This window comes from Dromaius novaehollandiae, chromosome 6 (genome assembly GCF_036370855.1).
Source record: "Dromaius novaehollandiae isolate bDroNov1 chromosome 6, bDroNov1.hap1, whole genome shotgun sequence".
Lineage (NCBI taxonomy): Eukaryota > Metazoa > Chordata > Aves > Casuariiformes > Dromaiidae > Dromaius > Dromaius novaehollandiae.
In genome coordinates, this window is record NC_088103.1 from 37,341,140 (window position 1) to 37,368,967 (window position 27,828).

At 38.6% G+C, this 27,828-nt stretch overlaps 1 protein-coding gene across 4 annotated transcripts in view; it reads left to right on the forward strand.

The window, feature by feature from the left end:
- SHOC2 (SHOC2 leucine rich repeat scaffold protein) overlaps positions 1-27,828 on the forward strand; it is a 71,443-nt gene that overhangs the window by 25,662 nt on the left and 17,953 nt on the right. For all 4 annotated transcript variants that reach the window (XM_064514216.1, XM_064514214.1, XM_026117478.2 and 1 more), the window contains 2 exons: positions 1,783-2,715; positions 18,508-18,645. In XM_064514216.1, the coding sequence (XP_064370286.1) occupies positions 2,013-2,715; positions 18,508-18,645 (841 nt within the window). In that variant the 5' untranslated portion in view covers positions 1,783-2,012. The remainder of the gene's footprint in view (positions 1-1,782; positions 2,716-18,507; positions 18,646-27,828) is intronic.

Below are 27,828 nucleotides of genomic sequence, written 5' to 3' on the forward strand. Positions count from 1 at the left end.
GGGTGAAAATCCAGAGCGTACAACAAGAAACCGGCCTGTGCTGCTTTGGGGGACTCTGCGCTGGAGAAGATTGCAAAGTTAAAAGCTGTTTATGCTGGGCTGCTGCTAGCAAACGGCGAGTGTCCTTTGCAGCCAAGTCCTTTCAAACATTGTACCTGGAGGCAGTGGGGTTATTTGATATTACGGGTTTTGTAGCACGCACTTTGCGATACCGTGCCAGTAATGAATCCAAGCAAAGGACTGGAAGTTACCTCCTGGGATTTTCCCTTTGGAGCTTTGTTACTGAACAGCTTGCAATGCAGCGGAGGTGAAGTGGCTTGCCTGTCTTACTCTATCCCTGAATAGATTTTTCTTAGGTTTGGTTTTTAAATGGGTGAATATACTGAGCGAAGTGTGCGCCTGTGTGCTTTTTGAGCATGAGTGCATACGTGAAGGTAAGCATGGGTAGGTAACTGTGCAGTTAAGAATACAGGTATTTGAGCTTTCCTAAAAGATGTTTGTATCTCCTGTTCTTGCTGGTGGCTTACTTAAGTATACAGAATATTATTTCACTGATTTTTGACTGGGAGCTTTATGAACTGATGTGGACGACAGAGTGTCAGAAGAGGGACAGAGTTCCTGTGGTGGTTTTAAGAGGATTTTTACATAGCTCTTGTGGCTGGGTGCTTTTCTTAAATGCAAATAAAATTTTTGTCATCACTGAATGCTGCATAACAAAGGAAAATTGATTTTAGGCTAAAAGGTGAACTAACACGGGGACACAAAATTACTGGTGCCACTGATTGACCATTTATTTTCTTCCACGAAAGTGCATTCACAGACCTCGTCAGAGTATTCCCAATCTCGACGTTCTTGCGCGTTTCAGGGGTTTTGAATCAAAACTGACTTTCTGTGATGCCTGGTGATTTTATAAGAGTGTAGAAAGGACTCTGTAGGTTTCAGCCCATCCCTTCAGTAATTCGCGTGTGTCGTATTCACCAGAGAAAGACTCAAGATACTGTTTGCTTTTAAGATATGTCATATCGTACTCTCATGAGAAATTCCTTCCTAATTTTGCTTGTCTTGAAGCATAATGTGTTATATTCCTTCCGAGCTTTCAGCTGACTTTTTGATAGGATTATTGCAAAGTGGACTACTTCTTCACATTTTTAAAATTCTTTGTGTTTGCATCTTCAAAGTGTGTGAACCTGGTGATCACTGGCAACGTTCTGCTTCGTGTTAAAGGTGGAGAGCTGTGATTCAGGATAGGTCAGAAGAGAGATCTTGCAGTGACGTGTTCGTATTACAGTACCATGTACTATGTCACTGTAGATTGAACTGAAGGACCTTTGGTCCTGAAAGAATGAGGCTCTGCAGGTTTGCCTGAAGAGACGGGCACTTAAAATTGTAACAGATCCTTATTGACCGATGAGGCATGAAGGGGAGAGAGAATACTTATGCTGATGCCCAAGGTGTTGCACTAAGACATAGTTAATATATAAGACCAGTGACTGAAGGTAGTGACTAAAACGTACTAACGAAGGCAATATAATGTTTCATAACTGTATTTTTTCTTTCCTTGTGTATACTAGTGGGTCTTGTGTATACCACACTGGGTCTTCTGAGCAATGTGCATAGTATTTTTGTGTTATCACTGGGGTTTTCATTGGCATTTGAAGACAAGAGCAAATTATTAATGTGAATCAGCAAGAACAGGCTTGGTGTAGAAACTTTCAGCATTTAATTGGAAGAGAAGTTTTATATTTACACTAACTTTGGCTTCTTTTCTCTCCTATGTTACAGAAATACTAATATGGAGCATTTGACCTTCTAATCTCTAATAGCTGAATCTTCTGATATCAGGAGTAGGAAAGAGTGCCTTCAGAACCAATATGTAGCAAATGGGTATCGCACCTCCGACGCTCCTCGCTTGGTTCAACGCTTGTGTGTTTTAAGGATCCTTGTAGCCTCAGCAGTGAATTGTTAACGTCAGAAGTGGATTTCATGTGGTGCTTGCTGAACACTGAGTCACCATGAGTAGTAATCTAGGAAAAGAAAAAGACTGTAAAGAGAAGGATCCAAAAGTCCCATCATCAAAAGAAAGGGAGAAGGAGGCCAAAGCCTCTGGAGGATTTGGGAAAGAGGGCAAAGAAAAGGAGCCTAAGACCAAAGGGAAAGATGCCAAAGACGGAAAGAAGGACTCCAGTGGCACGCAACCTGGGGTAGCCTTTTCAGTGGACAATACGATAAAACGACCTAATCCAGCCACAGGTACCCGCAAAAAATCCAGCAATGCTGAAGTGATCAAAGAGCTAAATAAATGCCGGGAAGAGAATTCAATGCGCTTGGACTTGTCCAAGAGGTCTATACACATGCTTCCATCAGCTATCAAAGAGTTGACGCAGTTAACGGAACTTTATTTATACAGTAACAAATTGCAGTCTCTACCAGCAGAGGTGGGCTGTCTTGTGAACCTGATGACACTGGCCCTGAGTGAAAACTCACTCACCAGTTTGCCTGACTCTCTCGATAACTTGAAGAAACTGCGCATGCTTGACCTACGGCATAACAAACTTAGAGAAATCCCCTCGGTGGTGTATAGGCTAAACTCTCTCGCCACTCTTTACCTACGCTTTAATCGTATAACTACTGTGGAAAAGGATATCAAAAACTTGTCAAAACTCACCATGCTTAGCATACGAGAGAACAAAATCAAGCAACTACCTGCTGAAATTGGTAAGCAATTACACTGATTGAAAGTGTAATTTTTTGCTTAAGTTCATTTTGCAATTCAATTAAGTATGCATAAGCTACCACTTCTTGAGGTGCCTTTCTGCATTTAAAACTTGCATAAAATTATGCCCTTGATCATCGTGTTGCAATGTTAGCTTGTACTGAGAGTAATCACTACCTTGCATATATTTCTTAAACAAAACTCCTTTCTCCTCCTCTGTAATCTTAAAAATCAGCTGTAACTTTTATCATGTTTGCCTTGTTCTATCACATGTTTTGTCTTCAGAGCCCAAATAGTTTTAAAGAACAAAGATACAGAGTCAGATTTTAAATTAAGATTTCTTTATAAATTATTTATGAACTGTTGTAAATTATTAAAAGTTATAAACATATTATGGGCATGAATAATATGTTACAGAGGGGTATGACCATGGTAATAGAAGGTAGAATAGGTAGCTACATGCTATTGTCGTGAGTAAGCTGTTGGAAGCCAAAACAGTTGATAATGTAGGTTAATGATTCATGAAAGCGACTGCCTTTTATAAGTCATGAATATATTATGTTAATACATGGACTCTTAATATAAAGTGACCAAATGTTGTGTGTGTTGTTGATGATTCTTCTTTTTTTTTTTAAGGAATTATATTTATTTTTTCCAAAAACTGTTACAAAATTTTGACAGATAAATGTGAAATAGTATAAAAGTGGCTTATTGATTTAAATTGTGTTTTACAGAAAATGTGCTGGAATAGCTGTGTCTCCAAAGTTGCATCTAGTGGGTTCTGATGCATGAAAACGTCTCCTTATTAGACTGTTCTAATGCAATATTCCAGTACTATTTATGTACCTCATAAAAAGGAGATTCTGTCACAAGCTTTTTTCTATCTCCAGATTTTCAAATGAAAGCATAGCTTAGTGCATTTAGGAGGAGGAGGAAGAGAAACTTCATGCATTTAAGAAACTACTTTAAATGCAGAAAAAACTTGCAAAAGATACTTAGTCCCTGCTGCACTGCTAGCGATAATTCCTCTGTCCTGTTTTCAAAAACTGGTGTGGGACTTTTTCCTGTTAATATACTCTTGCATGGCTGAGTTAATCATCACTGAAATTTGTCCCTGTATTCAATAATTTTGGAAAGTTTGAGAAATGCTCCTATGTGGATCCCTTACTGATCTTTTGCACCAGCAGTGCTGGCGGCTTTCTTCTGTACCTTGATATATAAGAGATGTAAGGTAACATGTTCTCGATGGCAGGAAATCCTGGGGGCTACCTAAGCTGCTAGTCAAGTTACCAGCAGTGCCCAGCGCAGACAGCTTCTGCAGGATGGTTGGCACTGAAGAAATGTAATGAAACTGTCAATTCTTAGTCTCAGTCTTTGGTTCCCTGCAGGTATATTTGTGACAGATTCTATCATAGCCGCAGAAACATATTTTTCTCTAGGCAAGAATTAAATAGTTAACTTGGTATGTCTTCTGATAAAAATGATTTTCCAGTTGGCACTAGCATCTCAGCAATCCTGGGAATTTCCCCTGAGAGAACTAAGGAATTATAAGTTTGACCTATTATTTTGACATTTCAGTTTAAATCTAACAGCCTCTTTGAATCTTTCCCTGATCAGAGAATCGTTCTGGAAACCATGGGGCTGGCATTTGCAACAGAAAACATACTGTGCGATACTAGCTGTGTGGAAAAAATCGTTAGTGATACAGTACTGATACATTATTGTCAGCACTTTACCTGGGTCTGTTTTGTGGCTCAGTTGTTAAATATAATCTAGCAAAGCGTCAGCCTCTGAATTTCAGCTGGGGATAGTTCTACATAAATTCAAATTAATACTAGTGTGTGGGAAAAAAAACTCCTGTGAGATGTTGCATTCCAGTGTTTGGTGTTGCCCTTTAAAACCTTTTTACAGGTGTGCTTGATACTGCAGGCATTATTTGTCTTGGAGCATTATATCTCTTGGAGCAACTTTGTTTTTCACCTATTTGTTTATTGAATTCTTACAGTTAAGTTTCCATTAAAATATGTAATTTAAATATGTATTGGTTCTCAATAGTCTTGAAAGAAATCATGAATAATCGTTTCATGGAGAAATAGGAGATGTATGTATTGCTTCCATCTTTCATATTCCATTTTTTTTAAATTCTTATCGTGATATGCGTACTGGCAGTATTCTCAGCTCTTTATTAAACCCTAGCTTGAGAAGGGTAAGTGATTCACTTTTGTCTCTGTATCCAAAAGTTACCTGGGCCTTTATTTGTATTGTGATAAAGCCTCTTTTCTTGTTAAGGATCAGCACCTCTTACGGTAATCGTTTTACAAGCACAAAAGCAAAAAGACTGTCAGTCTTCTGAGGAATTTCAAAGGGGTTTTGCAGTGTTTAGCAGCATACTTTTTAAATATAAAGTGAATTTCTTTGACTAGGTTGCTTACAAATGAATCGATTTGAAAAATTAGTTTATTTAAAGGATTTCTAAATTCAAGTAACATATAATATTACTCTGCCAAAATATATAAAACAGTATTTGAAAACCTTTTTCTTCAAATAATAAAAACAGACAAGATGGTTTCACTTTTGTAATTGATTTCTACTCCCTTTCATGTATCTGTGTGCTAGCACAAAAGTGGAATGTTTGAGTTGGAAACGCAGCTGAGAAATGAAACTGCTGAGAAATGTAGTTTTTACTTTCCAAAGGAATTTTTGTCCGTTTCTTTAAACATTTGTTATATCTGTTTTGCATGTGTGTGGTTTAAAAGAAACAAAGTCTTTTAAGTCAGAATGATTTAAATCCCTATTTGCACTTATAATACAGTTCCTAAATACTGTATACAAAGCTGAACTTAAAAGTAAACAGTCTTGTATTATCAGCTTGTAAATAACAAAGTTTTGTTGCTGCAAAGCAGGAAGTAAAATGAGGCCATTATCTTTTATAAAGCAATATCATGCGGAGCATTTCAAATTCTTTTTTAAAAATACTCCATTGTTCTAGGGCCCAAGGCTCACATATCTGTTGGTAAGCTCTAGTGTGCTTGTTCATATTTTTAAAAATTCAAAGCTTATATAACCCACTGACTTGTTCAGCAAGGAAAAGTCTTCCAGCTATTAGCTATGACTTGTTCATTTAGCTATTCAGGAATGCAACTGTGCTAAAAACCCTGGGTTTTAATTACTTTGTCTTTTGGTAGCAGACGTGCTGCAAAAAGTTGCCCTGGACAAAAAAAACCTTGAGCTTGAGAGGTGGGATGCTGCTACAGCTCCTGAGCAAGAAGGAACAGCCCTTCAAGATCTGGGGTTGAGATGATGAAATTAAAGTTTAATGAGTGCTGTTATCCTGCTGCAAGAGAGCTGTTGATGGCCTTCACTCCCACTGAACTATATATCAGTCATGTGTGTAACTGTAAAAGGTTTTCCATGAGAAAAACTTTAGAAGCCTGCTGACTTGCAAAGCAGGTGACTTTCTATTTTAAGCGGTCATCCCATATAATTATTTTCTTTTAAATCTTGAGTCTGCAGCGTTATACAATAATGTTTCTTTTCCTGCTACTCTCATTTGGAGGCATGGAAAGTAGGCCCCGGAGTCAAAGTTCTCTGATATTTGAGACCTTTCTTCCAGCATCCAGTATGTTTATTGTCAGTTTATTTTTCTGCCAGTGATGTTGCTCTGTTCTTAGATAAAGTGATTTTCCTCTGTTCGTACCATTTGCTCTCCCGTTGTATTTGTAGACAGCAATTGTGTCTTCTCTTAGCCATTACTTAGACTGGAATATTTAGTCTTGTGTAAAATCTCCATTCCTTCAGTCACTCTATCATCTGTTTTCTCCATCATCTTGTGTTTTGGCTGGTGAGCGTACATGGCTAGTTGGCATGTGCCGTCCCAGGTGACTGTTTCCCTGTTTGTGCTGGAGGCACCTCCCTCGATGCAGTCGAAGGATCGTATAGCTGTGTCACGCTGGTGTTGCACAAATATCCTTGTGGTCATCTAAAACACCTGCACTCTTTGCCTTCTCTCTTCTCCTCCAGTGGTCAGCCCCTTAATAGAAATGTAGACTTTAAGTGTCTGGCTTTACTTCTTTGTGCTATTAAATTTCATGCAGTTTCTGTTAGTTCAGTTACCTGTTTCTTCCAGTGCCTCCAAGTTCCTGGAAGACCCGCACTTTCTTATGCGGCCATTGCTAAAACACTGCACAAGATTGGTCTTGAGGTGGATTCCTCAAGAATCCTGAAGGGGTAACTTCCACCCAATCTGGTGTCTTACTTTCAGTCCTGTTATCTGCATGACAACTTGTAGGCGATTCCTTAACTATCTTGACTTCTTGTAGCAGTTGCTATCCGAGTTTTCCATTTATTTTCTACGTGCTACTGCATCCGACATCTTTGTGGAGTCTAAATGGACTAGACTGAATAAATTAGATTTTTGTACTATACTTTTTGTACAAAACCATTCATGTCTCTGTGCAGGACTAATTTAAGATTGGTTTACGTTTTTGGAATCCTTTGTTTTGCCTGTTTTCTGCTTACATTCATGCCTTTTGTATCCTGCAAAATGTGTTGATTTGTGTTCAGATGAATGTAAGGGCCTTCAAATGCTCCCACTGTTTCTTCTTCTTTCTTAAGTATTGAATTGGTATTCTCCAGTCCTATGGTACCGTTTCTTGCTTGATAGATGTCTTGCAGAAACTATACTGCTGGTCATGTCATTTGAAACTGAATTTCTAGAAATACTTATCTAGAACATCTACTGCTGTGCAAGCATACAGTATTAGTACTTGTTAGAGATTCCTTACAGGGAAGCCTGGGATTAACTCTAAAACACTTCTTAAAAGCCTAAGTGAGGGTAAAATATTTTACAAAATGCTGTTTGCAAAACATAGTTGATCAGATCTTCAGTGTTACTGGAAAGTGCTTTTAAAAAAAACTGGAACTCTCACAGTATGGACTGTCTTGAAGAAAATTTAGAAGAGGTGAACCTATGCTGCACTAAGCTGTTAGGAAGTAACCTAGTATTTGTCTGATTTTGTTTTGGGCTTTAAACTGCCTTTAATAGTTAAACAACACAAACTTAAGTGAGGTGACTACACTGGGGGGGGGAAGAGTTGATTTGCATTTAAAACAAACAGTTTTAATAAAAAAGAGGAAGTATCATCTGTAGTTAGATGGTGTGTTTGTTTCTGGTCAGTGTGTCTTTTAAAGACTTTCTTTCTTTTTTTTTTTTCCCCCCCAGAATGTAATATATCTCATTCCCATGTGTTTAGTTTGTTTTACTATAGGTAGGATGATGGCAATAAGCTTTCCTGTCTTTTCAACATTCAGAAGGTTTCTTAACTTTAAATAACCATTTACTGAACTGAATTTGCTCAATAAACCAAAAATGAAGAAGATGTTTCTGCACTTTGGAAGAGAGTAGTCCCTTTAGTAGCTCAGCAAATTCAGGCTCTAGGCACTTAGCAGGTCACTGCTACTAGTCATTTTTTGGGCTTCCTTAACACTTTTAAAGTAACATATATATTGCTTATACGTTTTTAATATGATTGAAAAGAATTTAATAGACTGCGTTGTAAGCTGACGTTCTGATATGCATTGTTGTAATTTCAGATATAAATAGGACTTGTTTGAATAAATACATTTAAGAATGCATTTAACTGAAAACACATTCAGAGTTTTTTTTAATCCATTCTCTTTTGCATGTTTAGCCAAAACTTCATTTCAAGAATGGCTGAATTAGGAGAGACTTTCATGAAATGGCTGTGCTGGTGTGTAACAGTTTCATGATGCTGTAAGGGGCAGTATCCGCTCCCTTCCTCCTAGCTTCCCAGCTGCTCAGTCCTCCTGCCTCCTTCATCTGAATTGCTCCTTGGTGAGCTGATTTATCTCACTGAACTGGCAGAAAACTATGCAGGTTTTTGCTGCTTTTGTTTTCTAGTAATTTAGTGAGTTGAGTTCGGTGAGGCTTCAGGTAAGACCAGAACTGCTGTAAGAGGAATGGTGGCACAGCATGGATTGGACTGGAATGGGGAAGGAAAGCAGGGCCTCTTCCCCGCCCCCAGCACCGAGCTGTTAAATCAGCTTGGCTTGCTTGTGAAATCTCAGTTACAATTGCTTATGTTATATCAAAGTATATAAAAATGCACTGCAACTGGTCTGATGACAAATGATTTACTGTCTACAGAAAGCCATTGAAAATGCACCATGTTTCATTTTCGGAATCTCTCCTCTTCTTTCCCGTTGCTTTTCCATCTCTTGTTCCACAAATCCTGTGTGAGTTATTGGAGTCCTGATAGCATCAACTCGCCCCACCTCCCTGAAGCAATTTTTGTTATGTTTTCATGTATAGTGGTCAGAATTAATTTATGCAAGTTTCTTGATGGCAAAACTATTCTCTTATTTAGTCTTTCTTCTAAATTGCATCCTACATAACAACGGCCATACGTTTGCAGACCAGGAGTGCATCTTGCCCAGTATCCTGCTTCTGACAGTAGCCTAGGCAAACGTCTGTGAAAACAGGGCAAGTGTGTGTGAGGCTTGTCCGGAGTCCTTTCCCAGATCCAGCTATTTTCAGTTCAGTGGTTTGCTGAGTCTGGTGCAGCTTGTACATTTAGTAGACTCCTCTTCCAAGTATTTGACTGTTTTCACTTTTAAACTCACATAAGCTATTTGCATGTTTGGCAAGCTCCACAGATTTGCCTTAAGTGTGGCTCTTGATAGCTTCATTTAATGGCCCCTGGTTCTCACATTCAAAGACATGGTCAGCAGTCATCCTTTTGTCTGTGGTGGTTGTGATTTTTAAATCATCCCTCCAAATCTTGCTTCTGAGTGGTAAGGGATGGTTTGGAGCCCATCACTTCTGGTGTGAAGCTAGATTTGGGTTGTCTGTAGTTCCCCGTAAGCATTGCTTTACATTGTCTGCACTGAATTTAATCTGTCATTCTGTTGCCCAGGCGCTTCGTCTTGTAAAGTTCTGCAGTTTTCACTCTGCCCTAGTGCTTTCTGTCATGCAACGTTTCGTATCAATCAGCAGATGACTTCTATTGCTGCTCAGCACTTTTTCCTAAGTCACTGCTGTGCGCATGTCGAGTATGTATACATACGAACTGCAAAAGCCGAACTTACTTGTTCAATTGGGTGTTGAATATAAGGTAGCACTGATGAAGGACAACATTAATGGAAAGATCCCCATGCAGAAGCTTTGCCAAAAGACAGACTCCAAGGATAACTGTGGCAATTAATTCCCAAGGTGGACTCCAGCTTCATCACCATATCTGGTAAATTGTCCATTCCACTGAGATCAAAAAGTTGACAATCAGAATGGAAGAATGCGAAAGCTGTGCTGAGTCAGACGGTGAGCATGAGAACAGTGAAACCAGAGGAGCTGTGCTGGAACGAGGCCAAATACTTCAATTTGCAGTCTGTTACTTCAGCTAACCTTTTGCATTTCTTATATCTAGGTTTTTTTGTGTTCCTCCATATTGTGGTGAGGGAATTGTTTTGCATGAACAAATTCGACAGTATTTTCTTCACAGAGACAAATATAAGTTTTTCTTTTTGTTTTAACACACAGATCAAGAGTAGATTGTTAACACAGTTGAAATTGCATTCGCATAGTTTCTGTAAGTTTCTAAAGACTCCAAATATTGTGTTTTCTGTCTGTGAATGTAACTCTTATTCTGTGGAGAATCTGGTCAGGGCTGTTCTGCAAGGGAAACATTTTTAGATTGTAATTCAGGGAATCTGCCTACAGCAGACTTGGAATGTCTCTAAGACTTTCTTCTGTTCTTCCCTTCCCCCATCTGCCCAATATTTAGATCATTTGTGGTTTCTATGCTACTTTGAAACTCTTTTTCATAACACTTGCACCTGTTTTGTTTTCAGTAGTGGAAACAGCAAACCAGATGTCTGCAGCTGCATTAGTGCATGTCTACACCCTCCATCCTGAATCTAGTGCCTCCTTCTTCAATGACTTTTCAGTTGTGGAGCTTCTTAGTGATACTCTGAATTTCATTTTCCCTCGTTCTAGCAGACCTGATGATACAGAGAAATTTAAGTTTTTTTTTATTTATTTTTTATTTGAGAAACCCTTCTTCTGTTTCAGCAGTTTGGAAGAAACCAAGTTGTCTCTTGGAATTGATTGTCACAGTATTAGCTGCAAACACAGAGCTTTACAGTACTTTCGTGTGCATCGTATTCTAATGTGATTAAAGCCTAAAGTCAGGAACAGAGGCGTAATAAATACAGGCATTGATAGGTATGTGCCATTCGCTAGAAATTGGAGAAAATGACTCCTTATTGGATCTGGTTCTGGTCGCTTTCTTCAGTTGCAGCAAGGGTCAAGAGCCTGATTTTGGGCAGCTGCAGTGTTGCTGTCTGGGTTCTAATTCCTGTGAAAGCTCAAGTGGGGACTCAGTTTTCTGTCTTGTCAGCTAGTCAAATTCCTCCTCTGATTGCATTTTCTTCAGGCTGACTTTAGGATGATGATTAAGTAATCCTGCCTTTTTGATCTACTTGCAAGGCTAATTGGGATGATGCCCCAAATGTAATTCCAATGAATACTGACAGCTTATTCCAATGAATACTGACAGCTTGTTACAAGTCCAGCATTTGAGCTTTTTTTAGTATCAATTTTACAGTTATTTTAACTGTTTGAGTACTTTTACCAGTGCAAAACAGAGGAGAATAATCACTTCCCTCAGCCTGCTCTTGCTAATGGAGCCCCATACGTGCTTAGTCTTCATCGCTGCAAGAGCACGCTGTTGACTCACGTTCAACACGGATGCGAGCCAAGATGTGGCCCCAGGTTCAACTCCACCAGGACCTCTAGGTCCTCACCTGCAGGGCTGTTCCTTCACCAGCTGGTCCCTAGGTTGTACTGTTTTACGCAGTTATGCCATCCTAGGTACAAGAGTTTGCATTTGTCCTTGCTGATCTTTGAGGTCTCTGTCAGTTTATTCTACTGCCCATCTCAAATCCTGTCTTGAGCCTTTGCTAAGACTGTTTCTTCTCAGATTTTAAAGTGTTGTTTGAAACGTTTTAAATTTTATTTTTATTTATTTTATTTATTTATTTGTTTATAACTGAAAGTAACAAGAAGTGTTCTGCTTTTGTATGTCTTGTGCATCTTGTCTTATACCAGATTTTTAGTTTTTTCTTTTTGTTGACCTTAGCTTCAGTGCTTTTTGAGTGCTTCCCATAACGAGATCCTGCTGCAAGTTGTGCAAGTTTTAAGTATTTTACCGCACTTAATGCCTATTTACATGAATATTTTAACTTTGGTAAAGAAAGCTAAATCATTTGTGACCATATAAAAATTATATTCCTTTACTCAATAACTTTTCTGCATAAGTTGTATTTGTGTTGTGATAATTCAAAATAGCTCTTATTTCTTAATCATTTGTTTGCACAGTTGGTAATAAGCAGCAAAAAGTTCATCCTGTCTCAATGGCCTGAGTACATCCCAATGATGTACTCAAATCTGCTTGAGAGGGAAAAGGTTAATTTGTTCTGAAATTGTAGAATTGTTTTTAATTTTTTCTAAAATTGGGACACTTACCTCAAATAGTTCTATGGACAGACTGAAAATTCTTTTACCTTATTTTGCTAGCAGATAATCTAGTGAGAGAATAACCACTACCAGAGTCATGGGAAATATTTGTAATTTGTTGCTAGTACTGCTAATTTTAGGTGATTTTTCTTTAGACAAAAATTAACTTAGAAGCAGTGTTCTGACACACCAGAGTGAGGTTCCACCAACGTCTGCACTCTCCTCTTCCTTGTACTTTCCAGCAAGAGTCTTTGTCCTCTTGCCATGTCATCTGGCCCAGAGTTTATTGCGTTGTGAAGGATTTCACAATATTCAATCTGTTTAAGCATGCACAGGCATGCATTTAATCCAGGGGAAAACAGGTTATGTTACAAATTGTGTTTGCTATCCAAGAGTATTACCCAGCAAGTGAGTTGATGGTAGAGTCACAGAAGCCTCTTTGACATTGACACATACTTTCTCCCTGCATTACCCTTAACCTGTGTGTGCAATATATATTTATATATTTAACACACCTGTATCTTGTTTTCTAAAAGGACAGGAATAATTTTCAGTTATGGGAGTCAGGGCATGTCACTTGGTCCTCTTGTCCCACCAGGCTTTCAAGGTTAGCCATGTAATGGGACTATAATTCTGCCTCGCTATGGAGAAAATATTAGTCTCTTCATAATGCTGTGTTTTTCAGCATGTGTATTTAGCTTTCATACTATAACATTTAATCTCAGTGTGTATGAGAGGAACACTGAGATGACTGCTGTTTTTATTTATAAAATCTGTAACAAGTTTTAAGGACATTGTTAGATGCATACTTCAGGCTGTTTTTAATTGGAAGGCCATTGGGAGTCTTCCAGAAACCACTTTCTCTGAAAAATACATATGAATTATCTAAAAACTTTTACCTTTTTGAATGTTTTAAAATACAAGTTTTTAAACACTACATAGTAGGCTTAATTAACCTTTTTATGAAGATTATTTTACTTATGGAGAAACTGTTTTGTGTATTTCATGTGGCATTACTTTTGTTTTAGCCTCTTTTCATATCAAACCAGGTAGTACATAAATTTTTGTCTGCTTTCTTGACATACCTTAAGCTTCAATAGCTTTTTTTCCCCCCTGTCAATTACAGTGAAAGATATTATTAAAACACCCTTCAAAACCCAGAAATTTCTTAGTTTGTATTGTACTTGTCCTGAGGATGCTCATCTCTTCCACGCAGCTGGAATAGTCCGTAGCAGAATCCTTTATTTACTACTGTTAGCTTAAGATTTGTATATTTTCGCCGTTATTTGGGGCTGAAAGAATAAGTTAATTTTACCTGTAATTAGTGTTTCCCAAAATTACTGCTTGAATTACTCAGTGATTGCTGGTGTTTGAACAGTCTTTTGGTGAAGTGATTCTGGAATTGCCTACGTGGTAAGGGGGAGCGTGTTTTTCGTTAGTAAACCATTTTCTTGGTAAAGCTTATTTCAAGCTGTGGGCAGCACATTTCTGGCTAGCATGTTTCTGTTAAGTTGGTTAAGATACAAATGTATTTCAGCAAAGTTTGTCAATGCAGTACACAGCAAAGTTTGTCAATGCGGTACACAGCAAAGTTTGTCAATGCAGTACACTAGAAAAGAGTCAGCAAGCTTTGAATCTGTTAATATGAATATCATGAGTTCGTCATTCATCAGCCTTTTTTCTTCTCATGCCTGCGTGAATCTTTTTTTTAGGAAAACTTGCTTACTGATTTTTGACATATGTTTCTTACCCTGCCTGAGCAAAAAATTCAAGACTGCAGTCTTGGTGAAACTTATTTTCACCTTTTTGAGAAGCTTTTTCTTCAGTACAGTGACCACCATTCGGACAAGGACATTTTTCATCACTGAAACAAGTTGTCTTTATATCTGGTCCTAGGAACAACTCTGTGCAGATGGCAAGATGTTTGGCCTTAAGTTTGGCCTCTTTGTCCTTACAGCTCATTATTTGTTGTATCGATTGTTTATGCCATGTGTTTATCCTGGCATCGTTTTTGAAAGAACTGCTGTTGTGCAGCAGTACCGTGTACAGTGTATCCATTCATCGGGTGAATTACTGCTGTCAGTTGGCCATTGAAAGAGCAGTCCCTGTTCTTTAACTACTGCCCTGACAACAGTGTGCTTTCAGTGCATTAAGTGATTATCATCTTGGGTAGTGGAACGCTTTCCGTATTTTTGGTTGCATTAACTGCAGTGTTTTATGTTAGGCGCTGCTGAATCTGGCAGCCTGATAGAGGTGAGGCTGCCGCAGCTCCGCAGGTCCAACCGGTAGCGAGGCTGAGCGCATGCTCCCAGTGGGTACTCACAAAAACACATGTATACAATATGCACACAGCTGGATCAACACAGACAGAATCATAGTCTGTGCAGTAACTGACCCTGCATCCTTGGTCTCCCCAGCTGCTGACACCCAGACATACGACCCCTGAGGCCTGCAGCCCCACTCCAGCTGCTGGTACAGACACAGGCACATGCACCCCCTCCCACCACTCCCAGTCTCACACATGTGTGTGCACACACATCTCAGTTGAGCTTCAGACCCTCTGGTCTCTTCAGTACTTGGCCTGGACCTCCTGGCCCCTCTGGCAGCCAGTTCCTCCAGTTGTCTCACTCAGAGAGACATGTGGATCTGGTCCAGACTTATGGCCAGTTTGATATGCAGCTCTCAAGTCACTTTACCTACTTGCTGGCAGGTTCGGCTTGATAATGTGATCACACCCTGACATACATACCTTCACTTGTTCCTGTTGCTGCTGCCTTGGACACATGAGCCCCTTCAGCCCATGGTCTGACTCCGGTTGCTGGCCGTCAGGCCTTTGTGCTCACAGGCACACGGAACAGAGCCCCTCACGCAGGAGAGTGGTTAGAAATGGGATTTAATGAGAACATAGGCCAGACTGCAGTGATCAGGCATATGACATGACCAGAAAAACTTACCAGCCAGCATCGAGGTACGAGAGAGACATGGATTTACTGAAGTGAGTCCAGCAAAGGGCCATGGAGATGATTAAGAGCCTGGCGCATCTCTCGTATAAGGAACGGCTGAGAGCTGGGTCTGTTTAGCCTAGAGAAGAGAAGGCTCAGGGGGGATCTTACCAATGTGCATAAATACCTGACCGGGGGTATGTAAAGAAGATGAGGCCAGAGTCTTCTCAGTGGTGCCCAGTGGCAGGACAAGAGGCAATAGGCACAAACTGAAATTCCCCTTGACATAAGAAAACACTTTTTTTTACTGTGAGAGTGGTTGAACACTGGAACAAGTTACCCAGAGAGGTTGTGGAGTCTCCGTCCTTGGAGATACTCAAAGCCCCGGTGGTCCTGAGCAACCTGCTGTAGGTGACCCTGCTTGAGCAGGGGGGTTGGACCAGATGATCTCCAGAGGTGCCTTCCAGCCCCAACTGCTCTGTGATTCTGTGATCTGTTTACTTGAGGCTGCACCCTTTTATCCCCTTATCCCTCTGTTTTCCCATGCTTGTTCGTCCCCAAAACACCTTGATTCCATCCTCCTCCCCCACCTTTGGTTTCCCTAAACATCCCATGATAAGTCAATCCTCAAATGCTCTTCCCTGCATCCCATAGTAAGTGTCTAAGCCCCGCAAGCAGTAACACCCATCAGTCTGAAAGATGCCTCTCTGTTTACTCACTATGGCGAGTCTCACCCCTGGGCCATGGGGCTCATGGTTCTCCTAGGATAGCCCTGGGAGTAACCAGGGCAGGGTATTTGGGTCCCCCCTGCCATTGTCCTCTGTGCTCCTTCATATGTGTGGCGATGAGCCTTTTATCATCTAACCTAATGTTTTTCACTTTGGTAAGAGGAGCATACCTGATTTAAGATTTTTTTCCTTATGCCGTAGAGAACAACAGGACAAATTTACCTTATGTGCTTTTTGTTGACTTGCACATTGACTTGGTTTGTTGAGATCAAAACAAAAATACTGAAGAGCTTCAGGACCAACAACAGTTCATCTCCAGTCTTCTCCTTCTCCCCTTCTGCCTTTAGGGGAAAAAGGGTATTAAAATGAAGTTTCACTTCATTTTGGACCATTTTCATGACATGCTGTCAAACCACAAGTATTATTATGTCTCTTTAGTGAGCAATGTGAACTATGTACAGCCGTACTTAATATAGCCATTTAAACAAATTAAACCAAAGTGTTAGCTTGCCTTTAGTTGGCTAAACAAACACGGACATCTATTTTTTTTTTTTCTCTTCTAGAATTAGATATTAAGATGTTTGTGGCAAACATGTCTTGCTGTTGTCAGTGTCTTCAGCAGGTGCAAAAAGGAAGTGCAGCAAATGTTACTTCAAAAACCCAAGTGTCTCTTCAACTTCACCAGATGTAGAGTGGGAAAAGTCAAGTAAAAGAGAAATCAGTGTGATGAAATGGAATTTATGCTATGTTTTGAATTTGACATCATTGGTTTATATCTGAAGTGAAAACAAATGAAAAAAGAATGCCAGGTCTGAACTTAATCATGAATTGAAAACTGCTGCCCTGAAGTTCTGCACAAAATATGGGATTATTTTTGTAAAGTTTTGTGGATTTTTTTGTTTGTTTTCTTGTTTAAAAAGGGGTATTTAAAGGCTTGTTCTAGCTTTTCCTCCACTTCCTATTGCCTTCTACACTGCTCTACAGTTTTATTATTTATGAAACAGAGCCTACCACTACAGAACATTGCACCTTGCTCAACCTCTTAATTTGCTTTCTTCTGCGTATTAATGGCATTGCAGCACATGTCTGGGGTTGCCTGGAATAGACTTGAATTCTGACTTCAGAGAATGGAGCGCACACATTGTGAGAGAGCAGCTACTTAAGCACCACCTTTACATTTTCTTCTGCATATATTCTGGAAGTTCTGTCTTGATTTGGGTCAATAAATACAGAAAATAAGATTAGTTGTATATAAACAATCTAAGAAAAGCAGAATAATGAAGCTGTTGGGGTTGGGTTTTTTTTACTGCTGAACTTTCATAACTTTTTTTAGATACAGAGTAAGTATTGTGGATATAGGCCATCTGCAACTTAGATACAGAGTATGAGTTCATAAATACAGTGTGTTTTAGTAACTCAGGATTTGTGCTAGCAGGGATGACTGGTTGATCTGATGGATAGACAGTCTATGCTTAAGAACTTGCCCAATATAGTTCTGTAGGTCTGTGCGAAAATCCTTAAAGGATTGGGTCAAAAATATAATGTTAGAGTTTAAAATAGACATTCACTCCTCAACAGGAATTTGCTGCTCTTCTGAATTTGCTACTCATTGAGGGATGCGCTTTATATGAATATAGTGACCTCATCTTTGCTGGATAGAGTTGAAGCTATTAAAGTAACTCACATGAATTTCACTTCCACCAGAAGCAAAGAATACAAATGCATACACCCATGAGTACATGCACCTGCACACACACGTTTAGGTGTTTTTTCTTTTTTTCTAAAGTAACAAACCCAAAAAACTACTGCTTTGAGTGTAGTATGTTTGTCATTAAAATCAGTGGAACTAGAGTAGCTAGCAAGTTGTGCCTAGTTCTACTTTTAGATTCATGCATAAAGTTCAGGAATGAAAATGTTTAGTGTAAAGTAGCTTTAAACTAACCAAATCCGGTCTTTTTAAGCCTTTTATTTCAAACTTTTATTCGCTTTAACTCTGCTTGCATATTTAAAATATAATAGTCTGTAGAAATAGGTTTAGAGTTTAATTATTATAATTTGCCTTGTATGTAATGATTAAAGATAGCACTCAGGAATTCAGGGGAGTTTTCTAGGTTGTCAGCAAAATAATTTTGACGTCTCTTAACTGTTTATTGTGTGCCTGAAAGTAATTCATGCTATAAAAAGAGATCCAAATTTCTCCAAAATCAATACAAACCACTCACTCCATGATATTTTAAACTTCTGGTCAACCTGAAACAAGTATGAGGTATAGTTTCTTTTTTACTCTTTGTGTTTCACACCTTAAATTATCAAAAGAAAATCAGTAAATAGATAAGTAAGATTTCTTCAGAGAATCTATAAAGCTCTATCTGAGCTTTTAAAAATTTTTGTTCAGGTTTTAGATCTGAGTGATAAAATTATGATCCTGTAATGCCTTATTTTGTATCTATGATTTTATGGTAGCAGTTTGTTTTTTTTCAGATTATTGCTAACTCTGTTCATCTCTATGTGGAGGTTAATTTATCTCTGTGTAAATACAGCTGTATGTTAAAATAAAGAATCTGATGTTTTGACTTTCTTGTGTGCTTCTAGGTGAGTTGTGTAACCTCATAACGCTGGATGTAGCGCACAATCAGCTTGAACATCTTCCAGAAGAGATTGGAAGTTGCACGCAGATCACCAACCTTGACTTGCAGCACAATGAGCTCTTGGACCTGCCAGAAACCATAGGTATGTAAGGAGGCTGGAGAGGGGAAAATAAATCACTATTTCAATACGCTCAGCAAGAGGAATAAATTTAAGGATGAGTGTTTGGTTGGTGACTATGGAATAAATGGTGTTCTGCTCAGGGCAACTTCACACTTGAGATCAAAAGTGAGGTGTGTGCGTGTTGCTTTAAATGTAGTTTCCAGGTTTCTGAATTTTATTATTAAGTCTGGCTATGATGTGGACTGTGGCATTGTGTATGCATACGAGTTATAAGAAAATCCATCACTTCTAACTGTGATTTAAGCTGTTCTGTGATTATGTATAAATATCTACGGCTTGTCTCTCCAGTCTGTAGTGAAACTGGTCATTTATAAAGGCTGAAGGAGTATTAGTTAATACTTTGGTAGATATTTTTAACTGTCATCTTTAGCTAGAGAAAAATAGAGCAGACTAAAAGGATATACATTTTAAATGAATTCTTTGTTTTACGCTCTTTAGCAGAATAATTTGAAAACTTTCTTCAGAGTCCACAAAGTTATCATGCTCTAATGCAGTAAAATACAGGGTTTTCCAGCTTAGTTTGGGAATAGTAGACTGAAATAAACATATTCTTTCTTAGTTGGTTTCGGAATCTCATGTAGGATGAGAGAACAAAAGATGACTTTCCTATTTAATTAAATTTGTTTTGAACAGATAGCAGAAAAAGATGCATGCTGTATATTTAAAAAGAGAAAAAAGCAAGGCGATAATGATTTTAAGCTCTTATTTGTCCCCCAAACATTTATGGAAAACACAATGTCACCACTTGGACAATAATATTAAACATTTCATTTATATACTTTAGTGAAGAAGTGAATGAGCAGAAGAGTGAGGAACCACTTGATAACACTCCAGCTTTTCTTTTAGCAGTAAATTGTTGACTGTGGAGTTACTGTAGCTTTTTATTTAGAAAGTTTGACCTGAACAGAGTTTACACTGATGAAGTATCCACGGTAGCTAAATTTCCTTCCTGGGTTGATGATATTTTTAAACTCTGAAGATCTCTTTCCATCTGAAATTTGCATTTAACTTATACCATTCATAAGTACAGCCTTATTTTTGTAGCTGTTTTTGTCAATCTTAATGAAAACTGTTTTAAATGAAGTCTACACATGCTGTACATGTCGTATTTAGGGAGCTGGTTCTCTGGATGAGCTACTTATTATGGGAAAAATTTTCTAATAAGTTGATGATATTCACTGTCAGAGTTAATAGACCATTATTGTTGTTTCTTGTACAGAATATTAGTATAATTTATTGAGATGTTTAATGACTGGCAGTGATTAAGCTTCTCAGAGGAATACAAAAATCTTACTTATAATATGCTGTGAGAGTGTGCTTACGGAGAAAGGTCTTTGGATAGACGATCGCAGAGTAGTTACTTAGCCAGTTAAGTCATTTGAGATAGGAAATTACTGAGAATGCAGTCAAAATGGTTTGAGTCATCTATTTTTTTTTTAATTTATTGTAACTTTAGGTTGTTTATGGTGAGTCATGTTTGTACCCAGAGAGACTGGATTTCTGCAAATTTTTGCTATTTTGGTTTCCTATTGCATTTTATAAGGCATTTTCATAATGTTTTGAAGTTATTTATTTTTAAATGTATATAGCTATCTCTTTGCACTGCTTATCTGAGCAGAACATCAATGCTTTATAGCTGAACAAACTATCAAAGGCAGATGAATAATAATAAGAGATAAGAGTGTACTATCCTATTTTTAACTTTATGCTTGTTAAGTTTTCGCACCGCTGGAAAACATCTGCTCTTTGTATTGACCAACATGAGTATTTTTGTTTAAAGTAAAAACTTAAAACCAGAAGTCAGTGTTTGTGCCACATAACATATAGTTCAGAAGCAGCCAAAATTGAATACTTAAGGGGAAAAATTTAAACTCCAGTTTAAATGATAATGATCAACCTACATTTATGCATGTTACAAAAAAGGCAGCCTTAGCCAGTTCAGCAACATTGGCTTTATTTCTTAGTCATCACAGTTTTGGTTCAACATTAAAGCAAGTTGTGGCTTGATTTTTAGATTACAGCTTACTCTGTGGTTAGGATTGTTCGGCGAGAGAGTTTTAGTACTTAGAAAAACGCAGAGTAAATCGCATGTGGCCCTGGGAGCAGAGGCTGGCTTGTGCTCTTTCTGAGCCGTAATCGTCCTGAGCTGCCGAATGGCCTTTCCAGCTCCTGAATCTTTCCTCTCTTGAGCTTCTGTGTCTGTCTCTCCCACGGCCGTCTGCCCGGTGTTTGGCGTGACTGGCGTTTCTCGCAGCGTTTGCACCTTGCCAGGCTCCAGCACGCCTGAGGTACAAGCGCTGTTAATGTTTCCCTGGTTTAGTCAGATGGGGGGAGTCACAGACTGGGTACAAGAGAGACCAAATGCATTTGCTCATTATAAATATTTAATGTACTATGAGCCTCCTGTTGTGGAAAAGACTTTCCATTACTGCTGGTTCAATCCCCTTCTCCCCCAGCAAACCCCTTTTGACGGAGAGGGGTGGTCTGCCAAGCTGCTTTGAAAACCAATCATCCCTCTGCCTTTCCTAGGTCTTCCCCCCGCCCTGTGAAAAAATCCCAGAGCAAAAATCTCAGAAAAACTGATGAAGTGCTTCTTAAATTTTCTGCTGGGCTATCTAACCACAGAGATTTCTGGACCTGCTATAAGATCGCTAATAAAAAAAAAAAAATGAGGCTTGTTTTCTAGCTACTAGTACGGTACTGAAGTGCAAAGGAGCTGCAGGGAAAGGGTGTTGGAGGGTGACAGGCCCTGGGGAGCGGCAGGGAAGGCATGGGGCATCCGCAGCGATTACAGAGGTGGTGGAGCCAATATAGTCGCTCTGTACAAATACAAAGTTCTTGTTTCAATTAATACTTTATAAGCACACTCTTTCATACAGTAACTAATGTCAATTTTAGATATTAGTTGTCAGGAAGTGACCTAATGTCTTGCTTTACAGATACTGGCTTAATACATTCATATCTGTATTTTTGTTGATTGAAAATTGTAAAGTACTTTGTATATTAGATCACTTCCTGTCAGAAAAATGAGCTTTGTGGCACGGCTTAGCACATTCCAGGAGTCTCGAGTCCAGAAGCAAAATCAAAGGGGGATCTTAGTGTTTTAGTTGCAGATCCCCCTCTCCGCCCCGGCTCGCTCTTGGGCGGGGGGGGGGGGGGGTGCAGGGAGGAAATTATGAACTACTTTTATTTAAACAATGTCTTATCTCTGTGTGCCTAGCTGGCACACTAATAAGAGGGGATATCCAAAAGATACATAAATGGAGGTAAATAACCCACCATTTATATTAAAATTAATACTTGCAGTTTGGAGATGGAGAAAAAGCAAATTTTGGGTGGAGTAAAGCATTTTTGTTAGCTAGACCATTGGATTACAAGCTAGTTTAAAAATATTGTTCTGTAAATACCGCATTGCGAGTGCTCTCTCTCTCTGAAAATTTAATTAATTTTAGCATTCTGTATAAGTGTGTTTGTAATTCTCTCCAGGAGAATTTTTATTCTGAAAATTGTGATGAATGTGCTGGTCTCTGTGAAAAGCAGCAGAGCCCTTCAAGGCCGAGGGGTGCTGCTCTGGCCTTCCACAACTAATGGGTTTGATGTTTCTGATTACCGGTTATTCTGAAGTAGCCCAGCATATAGGCTTCTGCTCCAATATTGGCACTATTCATGTTCTTAAAAGTGAAGCACGCGAGCACATCTTCGGTCAGTCAGGGTCTACGTGTGTGCAGTACTTTGCAGGACCAAGTCCATTTCCACAGACTCATGAGAGCTCTGGTCAGCATTCGGTGCTCTACCTGGAGTGTTGATGTTGGACTGCGCTGTTAATGACACATTTTGAATTAGGTTCTGCTATAATTTGTCAATCACAAGACGCTCTACCTTTTCTTTACCTCCTGGAAAGCAGTAGCTCTCACTCTTAGTCTAGAGCCTCTTGACTGTTGACATTTTTGGGTTATTATAAGCCTATTGCTAGTGCTCACGGTATTCTCAGAAACAGAATGAAGCTTCTGGTTCTTGGTTTCACTTCTATATTTGGTAAATATATAGCAATGAAATTGTCTAGAAAATCACAAGTAGCACGAAGAAGGTAAATGGGAAGTGACTGCTCACTGTCTCGTCTAATGGCAGAACTGGTGGCTATGAAGGAGAGCTGCAAGTTGTCAACCACAAAACAGTTGAGAGCAGGATGCGCTGCTTGCATTGGGTAGATAACACTTGTGTGTCAGTGTTCACGCAGGTTGCTGTAGATGCTGAAAGCCCACGGGCTCACAGGACAACTTGACAATTTTGCAGAAGAAAAGTGTATCTGTTGCTGCTAAATTTAGGAAGTCCTCGAGCCACACTGTTGAATGCTCCCCAGACTCTTGGGGAAGTTTCATGGTGTGCTTTCCCTCTCCTTCGATTCTTCTCTTGGCATCTGCTGTTGGGCATTTTTTCCAGAGAAAAGATACTCAGCTAGATAGATCTGTGGTCTAAGTGCAATCGTTCTCACTTTCATTAGTTAGCTAAAAAATTATATGTTCATGTGTTATATACTTTTATATGCTTTCTCTATATAGCTGGTCAGACTTAAAAATTACACACATCTATCACATAAGAAATGTTTAACATTTTTCTGCATTGCCAATTAGCTGTAAATTTTTCTGTGGTGAATTATATTGATATAAATCTTTAATTTCACAAGAAAAGATTTTAATATTCCATTCAAAAGGAAAATATGACTACCAATGAAAAATACAATGAAATAAATTTCAGTTGCTTTGTGTTAGGAAATATGAGTTGAGCGAAACATAATGATTGAGTAAAACATGATTTAATTGAAAATCTGAAATAAAAGTCCCAACTGTTGCTTTTGACTCTATTGCAATGTGCAGTGTTTTGTGTGATTTTTGTATCATTTCCAGTTTTGAAATGCAAGCTAATTCTAATTTTCCTTTATTGTCTTAATAGATAAATCTCTGATCCAACATTACCTAGTTAAATATGTACTATTCTTCTGTAAAAAAAATTAGGCTAGCTTCTCTTGGCTTATTAACTCTCAGTTCATTTATTGTATGTTTCTTTGTGAAACTGTTTCTTGCATTTTCTATTTTGGCTGTATATTCCTTATGGTAGGATTAGGATGGGGAAAGTTTATTTTAGGAAATGCATATACCATCACACAGTATTTGTATATGGACACCAATAGTTATAGACATATTATAACTGAAGCTCTGCATTTTCAGAATGATTTGTATGCTGTAGAAACAAAAAGAAACCCCTAATCTTACTTTGTTCATGTAAGAAGCAGGCATGAGAGAGGAGCGATTCAAAGGAACCCGGCAGAATCAAGATAAGCAGGTCTATTACGGTTATATGTGTTTTGATGAAAGCATGTTAAATGAAGTTACATTTTCATAGCTTAGAGACCGTTTCAGAAATGTGTCACTAAGACTTTGTGCTCCATAACCTGATACAGGCATTGTCTACAGTGCGTGTCAGATACATTAGCCTTTGTTGCTTGATTTTTGCTGGCATCTTGCGTGTATCTTTCATATGTATGCAGTTTGTGATGGTTATGGTCTTGAATCAGAGCTGAAAAATAAATAACTGCTGAAATAGTCATGCTTTAGTCTTAATCTTGAAATAACAAGGGAAACCTGTGTTTGGTTGAAAGTATTAGATTGAAAGTAGAGAGGAATTGCATTGCTCTCTTCAAGTGCCACTTAAACTGATAAAGGTGGTAGAGATTCATTTTGAAGTGATATTAGTTGTTATTTTTAATAGATTAAAATTAACCTGTCTTTTAGGAGATTTTCTAGACTTTGCATGAGAAGGATAATGCACTCGGGTTTGAACAGGACAAAAATGGTGGACCCTTCTGACCTTGTAATTTGTGAGTCTGAATCTGCCTCCTACACTAGCCTGGTATAGCAAGGAGAGATTGGTGGCTGGAAAGAAATATGAAAATACATTAAAAACATCTAGCTGTGAAGTCAATAAAATCCAGAATTCCTAAGTAAAGCGTTATTTGTGTTGCATGCGGCACTCTTAAACTTCCTGCACCTTTGCCTTTGGAAGAGTGTAATTACGTGTCATGCTTTGGCTTTGGTGGTTGGTAGCACTGATCAGCAGGGATTCCCTCCCCTCCTATAGTTTTCCTGAGATGTCCCATCTCCTATCCCCCATTCCCATCCCAACTCTTCCTAAAACATCAGAGATTAACCAGAGAATATTACATGGGATGTTCCAGCCATGCAAGTCACAGAGGATTTGCCTGCACTTAGATGATTGATTGGTAAAAGCTGGTTTAGACCATTACAAAGCTAAAAGCTTTGGTTTAGGAAGGAGTTTCCCCCAGATCAGTTGAGTAAAGATTTAGGATTTTGTTCTGCTTTCCTCTGCAAGATGCTTACTGAGAACATTTTCAGGATGTCTTACCTGACCAGTCATTTCTCGCTGTAGCAGTGCTGGACATTGACAGACACTGTCTTTGCTTGCAGAATGCAGTTTAAGATTAAAATGGTTTAATCAGAAGTCTTTCATTTTACTCTATAGCTATCAGGTGAGATGTCTTGATTTCTGCAAAAGGTTAGATTAGGCATGTCAATAGGTTCTTTAACCTAAATATCTGTGAAGGTGTTCAGCACTTGCCATGGAGCATGGCTGACATCTGGAAAAACTAATATATAATAAGTACAGAGTATCTTCTCACCTGTTCATGGCTATTTTAGGCTAGGAGCACTGCTGATATATTTGAACGCAGTATTTAATCTATATACATTGTTGGCCACCTCTAGACTGCCCAATCTCTGCTAGAAAGTTTTCAACTCTTTCAAAGTCTTTAGATCCCATCTGCTTTGGGTTTTATATTCAGTTGTAACATCTAATACACACTGAACCTCTTTGACTTTTGCTTCCATATTATCATCCTTGATATTCTCAGTACCGAATTAAGGTGATGTGCTATATCAAGTTTACCGTGATGTATGTTTGGTTTTTGAAAAATGGCATGAAGTTTGGATTAGATTATTTCTGGATGTACTTCTTGTTTTCTGTTTGTTAGAAATGGCATCTGGTACCTTCTGTATGCAAAACAGCAATATATGTTCCTTAGAAAATGATCCCTTAGTCAACTGTGCTCTATGAAATGTGTAGTAATGCGAAATATGTTCTTTAATAGATAGCTACTTATAAACTGTGAAGTTTAATCAAATCAAAATCTAAGAATATTTATAGAAGTTAGAAATTTTGAAATAGAGCCATGTTGTTTGTAGCAAGCTGTTGTAATTATCCACTGCATGCTAAAGTTTGTGTACTTTCGATTACAATCTTAAGGGAAGGGTTTTTGATATCCACAGCTCTTATGAGTCCACTTTATGTTTGAATGTTATCTGTAGAAAGGATTTTCTCTAATGGACAGCTTTTAACTTGATCTGTGTGTTCCTGGTGTATTTAAGAAAAAGGAACTGATCCTGATATTAAACTAGCTTGATGAACTAAGTTGAGTAAAACAGACTATTTCATGTTCTGTGATGTAGTAATATTTTGCTATTAAGAAATGGCTCTTTATCTAAGGGTAGAGAATTTGAAGGATTAGTTGAATAGAGGGAGGGAAGGGGGTGGTGTGTGGTGGACCTTGGAAAAAGAGAGCATTTCTCAGCCCCTTTAGAAGATGCTGGTAGGACGTTGAATTAGGGGTTTGGATTTCACTGTAGTATTCAACACACCAGATTCTGTTTCTCTTGATCTTGAAATATTTGAGAAAGAGATTTATTGCTCCTAATTACAGAACCACTTGAGGTGGTCTTTCTAAAAAACAAGTGTACTTTTGTAAGCATGGTTTTCTGATGCATTTCCATTCTTCTCTTCTTATTTGGATTGGCAAACACCTGTTTTTTATTTTACCAATATTTTTGAGATATCTCTAAAAAAGAACTTAATTTAAACAATTTATTTAGAGTCCCATTTCTAGTAACAGGATTTAGTGTAACTTTTTTTGGATTTGCGTTCTTACAAGTAATTTTTAATTCATTTCTGTGCAAATTAAACAGCTAACCCTGAGAGACATGTAATCACGGCCATGAAGTGATTGCAAATTTCTGCACTATGTTGCTTCCAACTCATGCAGAGCATTCAGAGAAGAGGTGTCACACTGGGAGGAGTGAAGCCTCCTGATAGGTGTCAGTACACTTTGTGTATAGTAAAATGGGACTGAAACAACTGCTACAGAAGTGGCTGTATGAAATCTGGTTCCCAAGGCTGTTTAACTGTTGCGCACAAAGTTGAACTAAAACAATTTTGCAGTGACTTTCGTATGCCTGGCAATTTGTCCTAAGAAAAAAATAAGTTTAAGGCTTAGTTACGCTTTAATATCTTATTTTCAGAAGTGCCAATGAACTGGGCAATTGAGTTCACAAACTTTTTTTTTTTTTTTTTGGTAATGGGCTTCCTAGAGAAAAAAATTGGAAAGGTTTTTTCTCCTTGTCACTTTTTCTGCCAGTAGCTGCTTTTCAGTTGTGGTTATCAAACTGTCACGTTTGTGAACATCTAGTGTCGCTCTTTTCTGAGTCATCCTACCTGTGAGCCTGCAAGGTTATGCTGTGGACAAACCGCCGAGGTACGACTTCAGTGACAGAAGTACGGCTGCAAATGGTCGTGATGATTTTGTGACTGCCTGAATTGATCAAGATCAGCTGTTACCTCTCTTGTCTTCTAATGGAGCAGATTTAGTCTGACGGTATGTCAGTGAAGTGCTTGGTATGGTGCTGTATCAGAAATCAATAGGTAACCTGGAGATTGGGACAGGACTTGTAGAACGAGTGAAGAACAGGTTGAGGAAATGAGAGAGCAGGTTGCGCTGCAAGGGGAAATGTGGGCCCAAGGGGGCTTTAATAGTGGAGTTCTTACAGGACTGATCTTGAAAACAGTCTCGTTAATAATTTCACTAATGCTTTTGACACCTAAAGTAAATACCTGTAAATGAAACTTGCTGATGATACCAAAAAAAAGGGGGGGGGGGAAGGTGGACAGAACGTGCAGAAGTGGATGATGATCTTGAGATCGGAGAGCTCTAAGTGGGATCATTTTTGTTTGTACAAATGTGCAAGGTCTGCTGGTTAGGAACTTGCAGTAATTCCTGTTATAAACTGGAGTTTATCAATG